The sequence below is a fragment of the Glycine max genome, chromosome 19 (genome assembly GCF_000004515.6).
Source record: "Glycine max cultivar Williams 82 chromosome 19, Glycine_max_v4.0, whole genome shotgun sequence".
NCBI lineage: Eukaryota > Viridiplantae > Streptophyta > Magnoliopsida > Fabales > Fabaceae > Glycine > Glycine max.
In genome coordinates this window covers 39,472,587-39,492,373 of record NC_038255.2, presented here as the reverse complement: position 1 = coordinate 39,492,373, position 19,787 = coordinate 39,472,587, and the positions used below count along the sequence as shown (strand labels likewise).

Here is a 19,787-nt window from a genome sequence, read left to right as displayed (position 1 = left end):
TCAGTTTTTGAACATTCCTAATGTGATTAATTCATTAAAAAAATGATGTTCACATTAGAGTAGCTATGGAACCATTAATTCTTGTGATTTTCAAGTCAATAAGGTATATTTAATATATAATGGAAATTAAATTTTTAACACTAAAATTTAGGTGATTTAAATGCAAATTGAAAGATTATATTTTACTAGATGAAGTCTATTTGAATGAATACATTGAAAGTTATTTTTCTTTCAACTTTTAAGATAACTTATTTATTATAATTGATGACAATCTTCACCCTAAGTAAAGAATAGAATTAGAGGAGAAGATAAGAAAGAGTGTGTGAGAAGAGAAATTGTGAAATAAAGTCATTTTGTTGAGAGAAAAGTGTTATAATTTTTTGTAACTATTATGTGGGGTACTAGGGTTTGTAGAGTAATACACAATTTAGGATAGATTATAAACTTGCAATCATTTTTGTGATAGTGAAATGTTTTTGAGAAAGTATGCTAGAGGTGTCGAATCAAGCTAAATTCTTAATTCTTATTATTTTTCTTAAGGTATAATCTTTATTGTGTTCTCAATATCATAGGTATGGGTAATTTTGTTTGAAGGAGCATTGCTTACCCAACATTTAAGACTTTGGAGAATTTGACTATATGCATAAAGAGGTGAGTATGAATTCATGCCACCGATCAATTGGAACATAGATATTAATATTATGCGTTTGCGTGCCTTGAAGGTCTCAACCAAAACACATTATGCGTTGGTTATAGCATAATATATATCAAATCTTGTTAAGAGCAGCAAGGGTGAAAACCGTTGCAGAAGTTACTCCTGGGATGAAGAACTCATCACGAACTGCCTCAGGCATCACTCTTTGCTTTATGAACAGAGCAGCCAATGGAACACCAAAGATGCACAAGATTGCTTCCTTTGCTCCTATACCAGTGAATCCTGATGTCTTCACCAAATTTTGCATGATCTCCTGGAATTCTGCTTTTGTCAGTGGCTTTTTGTCAGTGTCATTATCTCCACGACGCTTCTACACATGCAATTAAAAAAACAAGCAACTATTAATTATACAGAACAAAAATTGCTATAATATGCTAGCTAAAATTATCAACGAGAAACCTAGTAATTCTATACACTTTTTTAACATTTATTCGGGTAAATAACATGTGCAAACCAGTGAAAATTTAGTCACAAAAGAATGAAAATTCTGTTGCACGATAGGACATAGTTATTTCACTTTTTACATCCTAGTTTTTTTTTTTTTTTTGGATTCTTTTGTCCAGAATAAAATATACCATTATAATATCATTGCTGATTCTTTTATCCAACAATATTGAACTAAATTATAATTTGTTTTATATATAGATAGATACACATACATAACATAAATAAAGACACGTATGACATGGATATTAATTTACTGATATATACTTTACATAAAAAAAGTCAATAAAATTCTGTTTTTTTTAAAAAAAGATTTAAACTATCATAAATTTATACATTTAGAAATCAAAATAGTTATTTATCTAATTTTTTTTAGAATAATTACACACTCCCTGAAAATTCCTTTATTTTATTGAGATTACACATGACTATATTTTTTTTCTTAATAATTACAGCAACCCCTTATAGGGTTGGATGGTGTAATATGATTTTCTGGATAATTATTAAGGGTGTCAGTGTAATGTATAGGGGTTTTGACACATTAAAGTGAGTTATTGAGTTTTTATTTATTTATTTTAAACATTACTGTGTTAGTGTAAAAGTAAAAAAGACATGTTAACAAAACAATTATGTAAACAATGAACTTGGGTTAATCATCAACGATCAGTAATCCATATCTCATATAATGATAGAAATATGCACCTACGTACGTACCCTGTACTCCTTCTCAATAGCCTTTGTCTCTGGGAGTTTGATCTGCGTGTTTCCAAGCTTTTCATTGAGTTGCCTGACAAAGCACAACGTAAAATTGTGACAGAGAAAAACATTATTTATAGGTGGTAGCATATGTCACTTTACGTATGCTTATTAATTATTAAATTAGGCAAGTTTTTCAATATGAAATTGGTTAAGTACTCGACTATCTCGCATACTGCATGGTAGAATTCTGAAAACTCTTTGGCGTTTTTGACTTTCTCTTTATAGATTTCCTCTATAATTGGGACAAGTTCTTCGTGCTTTTTTTTGTCAGCACCTGCCTCAGAATTTTCAGAACAAAAAAAAAAAGAATGATTATATAAGGAACTCTAAATTATAATTAATATAAGAAACATAGCTCTGCACAGTGGATATGTAATGTAATTATTGTTCAATTTAATCAGTACAATAATTAAGGTTGCTTTCATCATATCCATGCATTTGCATAATCAAAATCATGAGCTAGAGTTACATGCATGAGAGAAATAACATGTCAAAGAAATAAGAACAAGATGAGAGTTAGGTGTGGAACCAGGTGCAAGTTTCGGCAGAGATAGGCCCATCTTTTCTTCTTTCTCTTTGGCTTAAAGGAGATGTGTGACTTGTGACAATGAGATAGATATGGCAGTGGTATATATAAAAGAAACAAAAATACATGACCTTTATACAGAATAAAAGCTGCAATAAAACTTGCTTGGTGGGCAGAGAACATTGCATTTCTTAGGTTATAAGCAAAGCTTATTTATATTACCTAGGAAGAGAGAGATAGAATAGGGAAATTTATTACTGAAGAAATGAATCTTATTCAATATTGTTCTTGACTTATTGCTTTTTTTTTTATTCATTCCTGACTTGTTGCTTTGATATATACTAATTTTAAATGACAAACAAAAGATGACTAAAGGGCTCAAATAAAAATTTCTCCCTCCCTCACTCACGGGACAACACACACCCCCTCCCCTCCCTTTCTCTCTAGCACTCTTGCTCCCCTTTCAACATATGGATTACTTTCTCACAATAGTACATCATGTTAATGCAATAAATCAAGTAAAATGACTCTATAAGTCTGCATATGTTTAGATTTATATCAGAGTATACCAAATTTCTTGTAAATTTCCTATGTCATTTGTAATTCGGACGCCAAAATTTGACTCATTTATTAGCTATGGCATAAATCAAATTGCAATACAAGTTAGGAAATTAGATCATTCTTAAGTTTCAGGTTTTCATATAGATTCATTTCTGCTCCTGTGTTGATAGTTTCTTTAGAACTTTTATGCTTACCACAATCATCTTTTTTCACTTGTAGGTTGTTTACGGTAACTAAACATTTTCATAAGAGTTTTCATTGTTCATTCCTCAATCCTGGCAAACCAGCATTCTCTGCATCCACCATTTTCCCTTAATTACGAAGAACTCGTACTTTCTCTGATAGTTCTACAACATTAGAAAACGTACACAAAATTGCTTCAGCCTTGTCCAACCCTTGTTCCAGTTCGCTCTTCATAATTTTTCTCCTTGCTGCACTTGAGTAATTGCATTTCAAAGATTGTCATTTGAAATTCATAAGGCACCAAATCCTTTTTGAGAGATCCATTAATTCTTTGGATGTTTTGCGTTTGTTGTTATGTCAGCCGCTTAGTGCACAATTGTTAGTTGGAAGAATAGTGCACAATTGAACTAACTAGTCTAATTTGGTTCTAATTAAGATGCTATCATCTAGAAGTGTTCTCAAACCAATCCAATAAAAATAAATAAAAAACCAAAAATTGAATAAACAAAAACTCGTACAAATCAAAATGCAAAACAACTATTTTTTTATTAGATTAGATTGGATTATAATTATTAGCATCAAATACTCAAATATTTTCAAAAAGAAAAACACACACTCTAAAGATTGAAGTTATCTATCTTGTAAGGATGTATCATAAAAATGGAATCATTCAATCCAATTTAAATTGTATTTTAATATTTTTAAGAAGACAATTCAAACTGAACCAAATATGTTTTAATTTTTGGAATAAATGTATTTTTAACTTAAAATTGATTCAAAATGATTGGTAAACAACCTTATTCTCAATCTTATCTTGTAAGTTGAGAGTCAATTATTATTATTATTATTATTATTTTACAACACATAGTTGGCTAAATACCTAAAAAATAAAGGAATCACACTCTTTCACATGATAGTCTCTTACACCAATAGGTTATAAATAATCATATAAGTGAACCTAACACTACACTTTAGTTCTAAACACCTAAAAAAAATAAAGGAATCACATTTTTTCACATGATAACCTCTAACACCAATGAGTTATGAGCAACCATATAAGTGACAATACACTTTATTTCAAAACCTTATCTTGTAAGTTGAGACCCAATTATTATTATTATTTTGCAACACATAGTTGGTTAAACACCTAAAAAACAAAAAATAAAATCACACTCTTTCACGTGATAGTCTCTTAATCTTATCTTGTAAGTTGAGAACCAATTATTATTATTATTATTATTTTGCAACACATAATTGGCTAAACACCTAAAAAAATAAAGGAATCACACTCTTTCACATGATAGTCTGTTACACCAATGGGTTATGAACAATCATATAAGTGAATCTGATACTAGACTTTAGTTCTAAACACCTAAAAAAAATAAAGGAATCACACTCTTTCACATAGTAGCTTCTTATACTAATGAGTTATAAGCAGTCATATAAGTGATAGTACACTTTATTTCAAAACCTTATCATGTAAGTTGAGATTCAATTATTATTATTATTTTGCAACACATAGTTGGTTAAACATCTAAAAAATAAAGAAATCACACTCTTTCACATGGTAGTCTCTTACACCAATAGATTATTGACAACCATAACTAAATCTAACATTATACCTTAACTCAAAATCTTAAGGCTCAAGTTTATAAGTCTTCTTCTCATTTATACAATGTTCAACTTTTTCATTCTAACTAATATGTGATTTTACCTCACACCTGTACTCCAATGTGAACAAACAAAATTTCAAGCTAGGAAATATACTACCAAAATAACTTTTCTTCTACTTGAATATTAATAGAAGAAAATAATCTAACGATCTCTCTAATTTGGTTAAGAATCATACATTGAGAAATATGTTCCTCGTTATTGTGAATCTGATCCACTGTCAACTTGCAATATGATTATTCAATAATCACATTGTGAAAATTTTGATTGGTGAGCCAAGTAATGACTTCTCCCTCCTTTAATAATAATAATTAAAAGAAGGAAATGGCAAAGGTAATCAAGGTATAGAAACTAAATATTTTTTTTTCCTAAATGACAAGTAAATGAATCTTGCTTGGTTTGAGCGTGTTACCCGCAAAAGGTTGTTTGTACACTATGCTAAAAGCCTAAAAAGACTTGTTTCCCAGCGTGACAGATGTCAAGTGTTGGATTCATTGGCTCCTTCCTTTCCTCGTTCCGCTTCACAATGCAACTGTTATGCATCTCCATCTCCATCTCCAACTCTTTTATACCACCTTATTCCTTTCCTCCAACTTTCTGTAACATTACTTCACATCATTATTCATCACCATCATTGCATGGTAGCAGACACATTCAAACATACATCTAAGCCATTTAACATTGTTACTCTTCGGCTTCTTCGTTGCCATATAAGTATTTAAGGAATAACGTAAGTTACATTACATTCAACAAAAGAAACATTGGTCTGGCTATAAAAAGTGTACCTGCATTGAAGGAAAATTGTAAGAATGGCTAAGAATGAGTACAAGGAAAGAGATTCTGAGTTTTTCATGAATAAGATCAATGAGAACGAAGAAGAACAGGACATAGAAGCTATCGGGTACCATAGTGATATTAATGATCAGTGTGGCAGTGACAATGAGGGGAATCGTAGAACAGAACCTGATTCTTCCTCTTCTCAGATATGGCCTCAAAGTTACAGGTACAAATCTTCTTCTCCATTTGATTGTCTTTTCTTGTAACTTAAAAATAATGACCTCAATGTCATTTCTGTTTGTTCTGTGGATGAAACCTTATGATATGTTATGTTCTCTTTTTTAAGATACATATAACAGTTTTTTTGCGATCGTGATTTTGGCCACAATGTCAATATTTTTAAGTGTCTGTGACTATTACCGCAATTGTGGCCATATCGTCTGTATTTGTCTGCAATTCTTTGCAATATCAAGAAATGCAATGAAACTGCAACTGTTACCACAATTTAAAACCATGCATAGAACAAAATCAACCTCTTATGTTTCATCTCGTTTTTACCTGTGTACCAAATGCGGCTGCCCAAGGTTGTTTTGGTGGAATCGTGTGTAATATTTTATTATTCTTTTTCTTATATGACAGAGAAGCCACTGATTCTTATTCAATTTCTGCTGCTCCAAATCTTGAATCAATTATACGAGCACCGAGTGTGATTTATTCAAGCTTTATTGGTGGCGGTGGTTTTGGTGGTGCTGGTTTTGGTTCAAAGAGTTACTTAGAACACGACGAAAGGACTTCTTTTTTATCTGGTGAGGAACTCGCTAATCAAGGGATCACAAGAAGGCAATCAACATGGTGGGAGAAAGCTTCAATTCAAATGCAAATTCCTGAAGAATTACCTGTTGGTTATGGATGTAGCCTCACTCAAACAATATTTAATGGTATGGTACTTCAAGAATGGATAATCCTTAAACGTTTAATTTTACTATTTCATTTTAATAAGTCAGTAATATCTGTTTCCATATATTCTTGAATATTTTAATATGTATGTAGGTGTGCTCAATAAACATTATAAGTTCAATTGCTAGGAAGACATAGTTCATCCAATTTGTTAATGTATGTTAATATATATGTAACATGAGGATGGAAAAAACGTGGTTGGAAAGGGAGACTCCACTAAAAATGGTTAGTCAGGTTTCCTATAGAGATTAGTCATCACCAAAACCGGTGGATATTCTATACCAATATCATGATTACCCAAAAAAAAATATGAAGTAATTGAGGGATTGAAAGGTTAATTTTTGGATTGAAATTTTGTTGACACATGATTCATCCCCTGCCACTCAAAAGTGTTATTTAGCTTATAAATATCTAAGTCCTATTCCATTATTTATATTTCTAACTTGTCATTTTATGAGATAATTAACACGTTACCTGGGCAGGGATTAATGTGATGGCTGGAGTTGGCCTTCTATCTACACCTTATACAGTGAAACAAGCTGGGTGGGCTGGTTTGGTTGTGATGCTTTTTTTTGCACTTGTATGTTGTTATACAGCAGACCTTATGAAACACTGCTTTGAAAGCAGAGAAGGGATCATTAGCTATCCAGATATAGGACAAGCTGCATTTGGAAGATATGGCAGACTTATTGTATCAGTAAGCATGTGTTTTGGTTTTGATTAATTTTGATAGCACAATCACCTTTTTCCCTCCAAAAAAGCTTTCTTCATTAAGATCTTGATCATCTTTGAGTGGAAAATAAACTAATACAAACACCCTATTAAGATCTTTATTTAAATTGAATTCAAATTGTTGTACAGTTCTTGTTACTTGGCAAAATGAAGTGTTGATTGGACTTTCTTTTTCCTTAAAATTTTGCATGCCTTTACTTTGATCAATTTCCTCCTTTCTAATTCTAGGATTTGACTTTGTTGATCTTAAATTCTATTTGACTCATGCTAGATGTTCGTTCTAATTTTTCAACATGTCCTAGATGGTATAGGTTCATTCATGTAATCACGTCTTTGATCATTCTATTTTACTTCTTAAGGCCCTAACAAAATCTATGATAACAAGATTTTTCTCTATGTATTGTTTTTTGATATAAGTTATTAACAATATGAATGAGACAGATTGCTGACATATAAATCATAATGTTCTAATCCATACACATTGGTACTTTTATTAATCAATGTTTGCTGACATTTTTATTTTATTTTTGTGGCAGATCATTTTGTACACTGAGTTATATGTAAGTGCTGCATTGTATTACCTCCCTGCACATATTTGTTTCCCTTAACAGCCACTCTTCTTTCTCATTCTGCACCATGAGTATATATGAGATCTCTTTTTGATGAATGCAGTCATATTGTGTGGAGTTTATCATCTTGGAAGGAGATAACCTCACCAGGCTGTTTCCTGGAACATCCTTACACTGGGGAAGTTTCCAGTTAGACTCCAAACACTTGTTTGGAATTTTAACAGCACTTGTCATTCTTCCAACAGTTTGGTTGAGGGATCTTCGCATAATCTCCTATCTCTCAGGTTCTCCAAACTCAACAATATTCATTTGGTTGAAGAACCTTTGTTCTCAATACAATTTTAGCAAACACTTATAGCAACACTTGTGATGATTATTATGCAGCTGGAGGGGTTGTTGCTACAGCATTGATTACTATATGTGTGTTTTTGGTTGGGACAACAGATTCTGTTGGATTCCATCTCACTGGTCCATTGGTGAAATGGAGTGGCATGCCCTTTGCTTTTGGTATCTACGGATTTTGCTTTGCAGGACATTCAGTTTTTCCAAACATTTATCAGTCTATGGCTGACAAAAGAGAATTTACCAAGGCAGTGATTGCAAGGTATGGTAAATCCGGTTTACTTTGAAAGAATGTTTTCGTTTCATTTTCTGTTTTCATACAAACTTGTCACCTTCTACAGAAAACAATTGAAAAAAATCTTTTTTTATAAGCAAAATTGAATAATATTCAAGTCCAATTTGGTGCACAACCATTTATTTTGTTATCTCTATTTCCTATACAAATCTTCAAAAACAAGAAACAAATTGAAAATAAGGTGACAGTTTTATAATTACAGATGAAAACATAGAATGCTTTCTTAATATCTTCTTTCTTATACCTGACTCTGATTTATTTGTGTACAGTTTTATTTTATGCATATTCATATATGGAAGTGTTGCAGTCATGGGATATCTCATGTTTGGTGAAGGGACTTTGTCTCAGATAACATTGAATCTACCACCAGATGCATTTGCTTCCAAAGTTGCCTTGTGGACAATAGTAAGATACTAATAGATTTTTGGTGTCTCCGCTATTTTAACTTTTTTTTTTCTTTTTTCTGAGAACATTTACATTGTTTCTAATTTTGTATTCGTTTTTCTTTCAGGTAATTAGCCCATTGACCAAATATCCTTTTTTTATTGTTATAAATTACCTGTTTTTTATAGTCCAACGTGGATTGATGGTATTCATGAGACACTTTAATTTACCTTTTCTTTAATTTTAAACAAATATGCTTTGATGATGAACCCACTAGCAAGGAGTGTTGAGGAGTTGCTGCCGGATAGCATTTCAAGTACTTATTGGTGTTTCATTGCTCTTAGAACAGTACTGGTTATATCTACAGTTGGTGCTGCTTTTCTGATTCCATTTTTTGGTAAGTCATACACTTTAATATATACAATACATCTCAAGTCGTTACAATTAGTAAAAAGTGTACACTGAAGAAAATGATAGTTGTATAGTTTTTCTAGTTTGGTTAACCTTTGTATGTTCTTCTACATGTATAAATATAAATACTTCAAAGCTAGAGCTAGTTAGTACTTACAGGACCATGCTGAAAATATGATATTCGGTTAAATGGTTTGGATCATTGTTCATTAATGAAATGGGACGGATTATGTTTGAATCCCAATCATTTTTTTCTCCTGGGCACTACTACTATTGGATCATAAAATAGGGATGAGATTCTTATTTTATGTATACATATTTTCTAACACAATTTTAATGGTTAATTTTTCAATCAATAATTACTATTACATTTCATTTTCTTAATTGCACACGTGCACCTTAGAAGAGCCAAGTCCATTATAAATAGTCACTTGTTTCCCTTTGTAATGATACATGAATATCTTTTTATTTTAAATTAACATACTTTAACACTTCTCATTTTTTTATATATCTTTCTTTTTATCACATCATAAATTATATTATATTTATATTTTTTTTTCTTTTTTTCTCCATCTCTTTAGGTGTTAAATAGTATAATAGGTGTCCATGTAATATTTTTTTCTCAACAATTGTTCAAGAAAATTCTGTACTAAAAGTTAGCACTTAGTTGATTATAACATCGTTTATTATCATTTCAGGGCTTGTGATGGCTTTAATTGGTTCTCTCCTCAGTGTACTAGTGGTAAGCATGCATCTAACTTAAATATTCAATGCAGTAAAAAAAACTCACAAGTCACAATGTTTAAGGAGTATAGACATGCCTCTGTAAAAATCCAAAACATCCGTTTTATTTACAGGAACAGGAATTGAACGAAAAATAATATGGATTGTTGGTCCATATTTTTTACTTTTATAAACAGTTACAATGATACACTTATATTATATTTAGAATTATATAGAAGAATCAACAACAAACATAAGTGATATTGACTTGTATCATTTAATCAAATGACCTGAAATTTAAATTTTGATTAACTCTTAAATATAAAATAAGTTGTATTTAAAAGAGAATATTCATTTCGTAGGAACTCATAATTATGGATGAAAACTAGTCATTACTTCCAACAACGTATCAGTGCCATGGTCCGAAGAGAAAAAAAAGAACTCCATAAAAGAAAATGCAAGATGGAAATAAAAGACTAATTTGTCTGCTATCGTTGTGCATTCTCTAATTTAACCCTCTTCTTGTTAGCAATCATGCATAAAATATTATCAGTGTCATATCACTCCTATCGCAGATAAAATAAATTCCCTGCCGTATACTCAACATTCATGCATGCTCTGCCGCACATGCCCGTATTTTTTTGCTAATAAAGTCCAACTTGACTATTGACAAAATAAGTAGGAATGATTTAATTTTGAAAATCTGGGTAAAAGAAAAGACATTGTCCCTCGCAAAAGGGACGAGGCCATTGATAAGAGGGGGAAAAATGAAAGAAAAAGAAAATATATATGGATGGAGTAGGTAATAATACGTGAAGTTTCTGTTATCAAATTGATAACTTAATTGTAAGTTAGAGTCTCCTTTGGGTAAGGAATAGTCCAAACAAAATTTTGTTTTCTTGGACACGATATAGTATGCTTGTGATGTAAAATATTCATGTATAGCTTCCGTTACTTGTAAGGAATTCATATGAAATAGCTACGTACTTAATGTAGAATTGCTATATTTTTCAGGCAGTGGTAATGCCAGCTTTATGTTTCCTGAAAATTGTGGGAAAAAAAGCAACAAGTACACAGGTATGAGTGTAGCTGATCTTGTTAACTTTTCGTTTTTTTTTCCCGATTGTATTTATGTTATGGAAATATTAAGGGTAAAAAATTCTATTCTATGAGGGTATAATTAATTTGATTATTAATTTCAGAAGGGGAACCTCTAGGTAATATGAAGTAGTAATTAAGAACAATTAGTTAATCATGTTTGTTGTATTGTAAGATCACTTGTTCCCTTTTCTAGTTTCTTTTCTTATCTCTCATTAAAAAATGACACGTGACTGAAAAAAAGAAGTAAGACTAACGTTACTAATACTTTTTAATTGAAGTGACATTTTCGAATTAAAGATTAAAAAATCAACAAGTGATTCGGTTCCCTGTTTGATAGCCCATCCATGCCCCATGGCCAAATGCATGCATGATTTTATTTTTTCCCGTGACTTTCAATTTTGTCATACTCTTGACATCAGTGCAACTTGCAAGAGGACAACCACCCAAGCCCACCTTTGTCTATTGTTTGTCTTTTCTTTAAAATGTTTAAATATCTATTTTGATTTGCTAAAAAAACTTAGTCAACTCAAGTTAGTTCTGAAAGAAGAATAAAGTTATTAAATAATCTCACCAAAATATTTTAATCTAGTTTTCAATTTATTTGAATGAAATTAAAGTGCCCTATATTTATTTTAATATAGTATGAATTATTTAGTTTCTTTTAAAGCATCGGATCGAGTATTCTCATTGTTATCTAGATCACTTTAATCCAAAAGATTTAACTTAATTGATTTAACAACATATATAAATTATTATTGTAAATTTATTTTTGATTCAGATAAAAAAAATATAACATTAAACACATCTTCATTTGAGAGCATTTAGCATAATGCAATCTAATTACTCAGAAATTTTCTTATCTTTGAAAGTTTCATCTTATTCTTCTTCTTCTTGGCATCATCAGGTTACTCTTAGCGTCATAATTGCCGCATGCGGAATCATTAGTGCTTTGATTGGAACATATTCATCTCTATCAAAAATTGTGCAGAATGAGAGTCACTGAGATCTTCATCAGTGTTTCAGCGCAGATATCTTGCCATTTTTGAATTATTATGATGACAATAAGACCTTGTTCTCTCCTGAACCCTACGTGGCAAGGTTCAAGTTTTTTTTTTATTATTGACTGCATATTCATAGAAAATTGAACTGAATCGAAGGTCAACGTTGAAATATCCATGACTACATTGTTTGTATCTATTGCTGACTAGCACCTCCATGGCTCCATAATTATTTGGTATTGAATTAGCGAACTCATTTCTTTTGCTTATTTTTCATTTATTAATTATAAGTATTCTTCTTTCTTAAAGTTTAGAATGTACATTTTTTTTCTTTTTGAAAGAATGGGCACTAATTTTGAATGATTAGCACACAATAATAACATTCAACTTCAATCTAATGATGTGCTCCAAATTCATCATAAGGCCATCTCCATTCAAGATACTTATTTGAGTTGTTTAACTTTAAATAATATTTCTCAATTTTTTTTATCACTGAAGTAGACAATAATGTTTAACAAGATTATACTAATAATAACATATTTTTCAAATATTATAGTACTCACAAAGTTGTATTTAACATTCATTTTAACAATTTTAGTATTATAATAAATTTTTATATAAAATGTTTAAATTTATATGAAACTATTATATTCATAAAATTAAGATAAACAACTCATTTAAATGATTATACATTATAGATACTTTAATCAGGCAAGCAAAAATACTGTTAAAATCCTGTTTATATAACTTGAACAACCTAGGGTGTAAAGCCTTAAATTATAGTGTTAGAACGGCAAGCAGAAATATCGTTACTTACAGATCCAGTTTATCATTATCCCCTGGGTTAGAAGGATTTATGAGATCTTGGTAACGGTAACGATGTGAAACCGAGTATTGTTTGTAAGAAGCAAAAGTTAAATCACAATTTTACTAGGATGATTTAGATTTATTTTAAGAGTTTAATGACTATATAATATAAAATAATTTTATACTATTATTTAATAATAAATTATTATTTATATGACTTTCAAATTTTAGATATTATAAAAGTTAAAAAATTTATCGTACATAAAAGAAACTGATAAATATTTGTATTTAAAGTTTTTATTTTAACATACAAGAATTTAAAAAATATTTAGAATAATCAAACTAGAAAGTATTGAAATTAGAGTTCATTGTATTTCATTCTGAATTCCTAATTTGAGTTTTAACGCTATTTTATTTCTTACTTTATCTACCAGATTTTTTTAATTTATTTAAATCTTAATTCTTTAGATAATTAAGGTTTTACCCTAATTTCCATCCAAAAAAAAGTTTTACCCTTAATTGATATCTGACCATAGCGAAAATTTGAAATATCTGACCATAGCGAAAATTTGATGACTATTCATACCTTAAAGGATGACTAGGTTTATATTTGAAACAACATAGGTAAATTCTCATTTACCAAGTAGATATACAATCTTGTTAAAGATGACCAATTCTTAAGATATATATATATATATATATATATATATATATATATATATATATATATATATATATATATATATATATATATATATATATATATATATATATATATATATATATATATATATATATATATATATATATATATATATTGCATTAGTCCATGTTGTTACATAGTCGCCATTGACGGTTGAGATGACTATAAAGTTAGGGACTAGAATAAAAACAAAGTATATTTATAAGAACTAAATTAATATATAAAGTGTCTGTTATCACATGATAAGCTGAAACAACATTTAATGACAACTATGTAATAACAGGAACTAAAATAAAAAAAGAAGTGGATATATTACATGGACTAAACCTTATTTAAGCCAAAATCCTAATTTAGAGACCTATATGTTACATAGATAAAACCATCTAACCCCAACAAAAGAAAGGTTTAACTAAACATGGAAACAAAATGAGAGAGAAACGGAAGAGAACTTCATAAACACTTGAAGAGATGCGAACTTCTATCCTAATCATTTTCCTTATGCTCAAAGAGCTCCTAAAAAAAGAAAGAGCAAGAACCATATAAACAGCGGCAACCATTTGAGAGATGAGAAAATATCCTTCATCGTCTATTTTTCTATCTTTTTTTTAAGCGGGACCAATATTTCATGTTAAAGAGAAAAGACTCAAAATTGTTGAAGGTATTTTTGTATGCTCTTTTGCACTTTTTTCTTTAATCGGTTAGAAATCTAATTCTCCTTCTTTATTACCTTAAAAGAAAAACACAAAGTATAAGAAAATTGATAAAATTCTTGATTAAAATTTAGAAAATACGATAGATAACATCTTCCATTCTATTATTATAAAATCAATTTATTTAAGGTTAAAATGAGTTAAAAAGTAGGTGACTTAAAGTCCTCTTAACGTAATAGGAAAAATTAGATAGTTGAAGAAATTATAACCATTCCAAACTTAAAACTTTGTTTATACTCAAACAAACTAGAACTACAAAATGGGCAAAGAAGGTTTCTACTAGTTACAAAAATTGGAGAAAATGAAAGATCCAACTATAATTCTTTTATAGTTTAGGAATCTAACTAAAAATTAAATTTTTAATGTATTATCCCTTATACAGTTATACTAATAAGATTATATTAATTTTTCATATCAACAAAATTATATGTTAATATCTTCTCAAAAAAAATAATGTTAATATAATACATCATACTGTTAGTGTAAATTCGTAATGTCTAACCATTGTTAAATTTAATCATACCATTAGTGTAGATTCGTAATGTCTAACAATTGTTAAAATTAATTTATTAGTTTAAGAAGTTTAAAAAAATCTTAAATTCGTTCTCAGTAATTTTTTTAAAGACTATCATTGAATAAAAATTAGTTGAAAACGTTGTCATTCAAATGAAGATATTTTAATTCACATATAGGATATATGATATGTTTTCTCATTGTTATGGTCTTCCTATTCATAATTAAAGTGATCATAACTAATTCATATGGTTGGTATGTTGGAGAAAAATTAGTCTATGACTCATGAGATTGATAAACACTTATAGTCTTTCATCTAAAACAAAAAAAAAAATTATAACTATAAGTAATTTTAAGATAATTATTATAAAAATTAATAAATTATTTATCATCATATATGATTATTTGTGATTAAATAATGACATAAAATAATATAAAACTATTTTACATCATAATTATACAGTATTTTTTCTCTCAAAAATAATATTCTAGTGCTAAAAAATATTTTTTTAAGGAAATATGTTGGCAGGTGAGATTTTGCCGGGAGGGCGTAAAGATTCTGATACATGATGCATCTACTGTTCTACAAATTTGTAATTTGTAATATTAAGTTAAAGTTGAAGTTAGGAAGGAAAAAAATTGGAAAAGAAACACCCAGAAACTGACACTTTAAAAAGTTTTTTCAGACATGACCAATACGTACATAACTAATAAATGATCAAAGTCCCTTTGCAAGTTGAGACTTGAGAGATCGAAGAAAAGGTTCGCCCCACCATTACGAGCGATAATCAGTAGATGCAAATGCAAGTTGTAGGAAATAACCGGAATTTCGTCCTTCAATTTTTGGTCCTCTTTGCATCATCAGTCACATATATAACTTCCTTTTCTTTTTCTCTCATATAATTACTTCCAAATCTTTAGTTTCTGATGAGACGCGCGCATCATATATATATTATCTCTCATTTTCAATTTAACGACTCAAAATTAATAAAAATTATTACACACACTCATTCAACTCCTTTAAATTTCAATATCATTTTTTGGAGTAGTGATTAATTTTATGATATACTTTTTCTGATATATATATATATATATATATATATATATATATATATATATATATATATATACACCTTCGAAAACTGACGACAGCAGAAACCCATTAAGAAAATATCTTCACAACTAGAAGGATATACCTAAATATATAAAGGGTTAACTTTTTCCATGTTTGGCAGAATGTAATCGTATGATCGTCATCAGAGGAAACTGAAAGGGTCTTTCTCAACCTATGTTATCTCATTATCTGAATTCTGAAGTGACTGGCTGCCTCATTTTTCCACTGTCATATTCATAATAATAATAATAATAATAATAAAAGTCATATATAGGTGGTGCTAACTTTTCCATAAATGGACATGGAGGTTGGAAAACTAGCCCTACACTCATTTTCCAGAGGAATTCTCGTTTCTAAAACTTTATTCAATTTATAATTATTAAGTGTTTAATTATATATTCAACATAAAGTATTTTTAATTATACCCAATATGCTAAAGGATTGGTTGAACATAATATATAATAATATATGTTATTATAAATCTCTTGACAATATCTTTAATTTTTACCGATAAAAAAATCATACCCAACATAAGATCAACTTCCATTTGAGTTATATTATTTATGAAACAAATTCACTTTATTTTTTCTCCATATATATCTTTATCATATCAAATATTTTATCTCAGATTTTTATCCACTGTATATATCTTTTTATCTCTCTTTGAATGGGGTTTTGTTCTTACAAAAATACAATTTCTCTTCCCGTTTTCATAAAAGTTTCATAAATTAGGAAAATGTCAAAGCTGTGCCAGAATATACCAATATTTAACGAAACTACATAAAGCAATACAGTATTTAGCTAGGCAGTATTCATACTACCCAAAAAAAGAGAATAAGATATTCTACATATAGGAACATCTAACTTTCAATTTAAACCATCTATTTTGCTTTGTTCTTTATCAACAAAACTTTGGAAACAAACTGTTACTGGAGCAATTTTCATGGCGGTGTGTAATTTAGTGTTGGGGAAGTCAATATATGCATTTTGTTTCCAAACTTATGCATGTGTTGTTTGATAGCTTTTAGGTAAGGTTTAGTTTGGATTTTAAACTTGGTTTTAACTTAACATGAAAGTAATATTTTGTTACTTTTGATCATGACTAAGTTGCTACTTTTGCACTGAGTAATATTCCGCTTGTATGTATTTACAAAAATATTATTTAATTTAAAATCATATTACTGTTTTAATAATACCAAATATCAAATAAAAAAAGTATATCCTCTTTTACAATATATATATATATATATATGAAAATGATTTTTATTCATATCTAAACAATATACATGTCAAAATCACTTTAAAGTATAAATTAAATCACACAAACGCACTTCAAAACAAAAACCAATACTAAGATTTTATCTATAAAAAATTAGCAATGTTCTTCATTCAAATCTTAATTAAGGACTTTAATACATTTGTATCCATTTTACCAACTTGAGCATGTTTTATGCTAAATTGAATATTAAAAAATTATATATAAAAAAATAAAAATCTAGACTTGGTTAGGTATACGGGCAGAAGTTTTTTCCCATCCAAAAACTACCGTACTGATATTTGAATCATTAAATGTACTAAAAATAAGTGGTCATTGAAGTTTTTTCCTCAGTGTTGGGTCCCCATCTCTCTATCCACACTCTCTTTTTAAATTTTTTTTTTTTTTTTACATCAAATTCAATTCCAACCACCAAAACAAATCAATCAATTTTTGCACCCGGTTCCATTACTTGCATCAATGCATTTGAGTTTAGACACTATTTTTGCCTTATGGTTTTTTTTTTGGGGGGGTGATGAGGAAAATAATTTCTTCTTAAAAGAACAGGATTTAACTAAATTTGGAAAGGGAATAGCTTGAGTCTGAGGTACTGCGCTCTACCTGAAACCGCTTGAATGACTCTATATTGAACAAAATTTTATCGTAATATGCCAAACATTTGTCCATTGTTATAGGCCTGAGATAATGGATAGTTATGAATGTTATTATTTGATTTTAACAATAGTGAAGTTATACTTTTGGGAGTTGAACTCTGCTCTATTGGTAGTGGTAGCAGTACTTTCGATCCAATGATTAGTGGGTGTAAACCAAGGCAAGCTAACTTGTTCAGTATCATTTTTTGGGGGTATTGAGTTTTAAAAGCTAAAATTGATGACAGGGAGATGTGGATCATGAATTTTGAATTTTGAGTTTATTTAGTACTCCTTGCAACTTGGTCAAGGAGTAGTAACATTGTACATAAACATCATGAAGTTTCTTAGCGGTCCTAATTTGCATTACAGTTGTGGCATTGATGTTGATGAATGCCAAGATAGCTGCAACTTGGTTCTAAATATGCCCGTACTATACGCTAAGTTGCCTGGAAATGGAATAACAATGTCATTCACATAAATTGTTATGATGGCTAGTTGTAACTTGTAAGTAATACACTAGTCCAGTATTTGAATAATGTACCTTTCACTCTTTTTTTTTCCTTTACCATTGTAATTTTTTTGTGTGTTTATATTCAATTCACCATAAACAAAAGCTGATAGAATAACTATTATAATTTGTTACTTCTGCAAGTTTCTTAGGTTCATTTTGTTGCACCAAATTAGTGCATGTATCCTCGAAGTCTGGCTTTACCTTTTGGTTTAACTATAACACCGACTCTTATGCTATCTATTAATGGTTTGACAAGTGTATCAATTTGTCTCAAGTAGTAAAGTATTCAAAAATTTGAATGTCAATTTTGACAGGAACTTTGTTTTGTATTTGTGTTGGATAATTTCTAATTTATAAGAGGAAAAGATAAGATGAGGTATAAAAGATAAATGTAAAAGAACAGGGTATAAAATAATAATTGTTAATAGAAAACAAAAGAAATAGTAGGAAATTCAATGAGATGGGAATGTTAGGACCTAACATGCCTTATTTGTCTAAGATGTATTATTTGAAATTTTTCTCTATCAATTAGGTGAATTTTTCCTACCCACATCTATTAGAATACTTACCTCTGATGTCTCACAATGACAAGTCTATCTTACTTATCTATCTCTTAAATGTCTTTGCAAAGAACCGATAGACAAAATGCATGAAGTTCTAATTCTAAATGTTTGCTTTGATACATGGCCATAATGCAAGTTCTCTATGTCTACTAGCAATGATTTTATTAAGATACTCCTTCCTTTTAATTCTATTAAAAATTACCCTCTGTCGAGCGACTAATTTTTAAAACAGATGTATGCAAACCCCCAAAGATGATGTAAGGATGAATGATGCATGAAATTAAAAGTAAGAAAGAAAAATAGGAAAGAAAACACATGTTTGCATTGATAGATATGAAGTATACAATGCATCTTTTAATTTTTTAAGCATGCCAGACCCTAACTAAGGGTTTAGTCTCTCATAATCATAAGGGACCTTACACTAGAAAAGAAGTATAGGAACTGATAGAAGAGAAGAGATGAAAAAAAAAGAAATAGAAAATGATGAAAGAGAAGAAAGAATTCTCTAAGGAAGAGTTCTCAAGCTTTAGGGGTGTATTATAGTGCTCTGAGACTCGATGTGTCTTTTCTCTTTGGTTTGATTTCCTTTTTATAGATGCTGGAGTGAACTTGGACTTAACTACCTTTTTATAGTTGATGAAGTAGACTTGGGTCTGATGCCAAAAATCTTACTTATTTATATTTTTGATATTTTTTGGATCTTTTTTTGTTTTTAATCCCTTCTTTTCATATCTACAGGTCATAAATAACAAAAATATCAATTTATAATATTTAAGTCAAAAATAATTACTAAATAAATATTTTTAAAGA

At 29.4% G+C, this 19,787-nt stretch overlaps 1 protein-coding gene and 1 pseudogene across 2 annotated transcripts; one reads left to right on the top strand and one right to left on the bottom strand.

The window, feature by feature from the left end:
- Positions 1-459: 459 nt before the first annotated feature.
- Positions 460-2,550, bottom strand: LOC100305712 (uncharacterized). 2 transcript variants are annotated; one of them, NM_001248716.2, is made up of 4 exons: positions 2,448-2,519; positions 2,075-2,192; positions 1,874-1,946; positions 460-1,025 (listed from the first exon to the last, which is right to left on the bottom strand). In NM_001248716.2, the coding sequence occupies exons 1-4, from the start codon at positions 2,476-2,478 to the stop codon at positions 768-770; spliced, it is 480 nt and encodes a 159-aa protein (NP_001235645.1). In that variant the 5' UTR covers positions 2,479-2,519; the 3' UTR covers positions 460-767. The 2 variants fall into 2 exon arrangements, with proteins under 2 accessions (NP_001235645.1, XP_040868299.1); XM_041012365.1 differs by having other exon boundaries at positions 504-1,022; positions 2,448-2,550.
- Positions 2,551-5,664: 3,114 nt separating this feature from the next.
- LOC100815553 (amino acid transporter AVT1A-like) lies at positions 5,665-12,364 on the top strand (annotated as a pseudogene).
- The last annotated feature ends 7,423 nt before the right edge of the window (positions 12,365-19,787 follow it).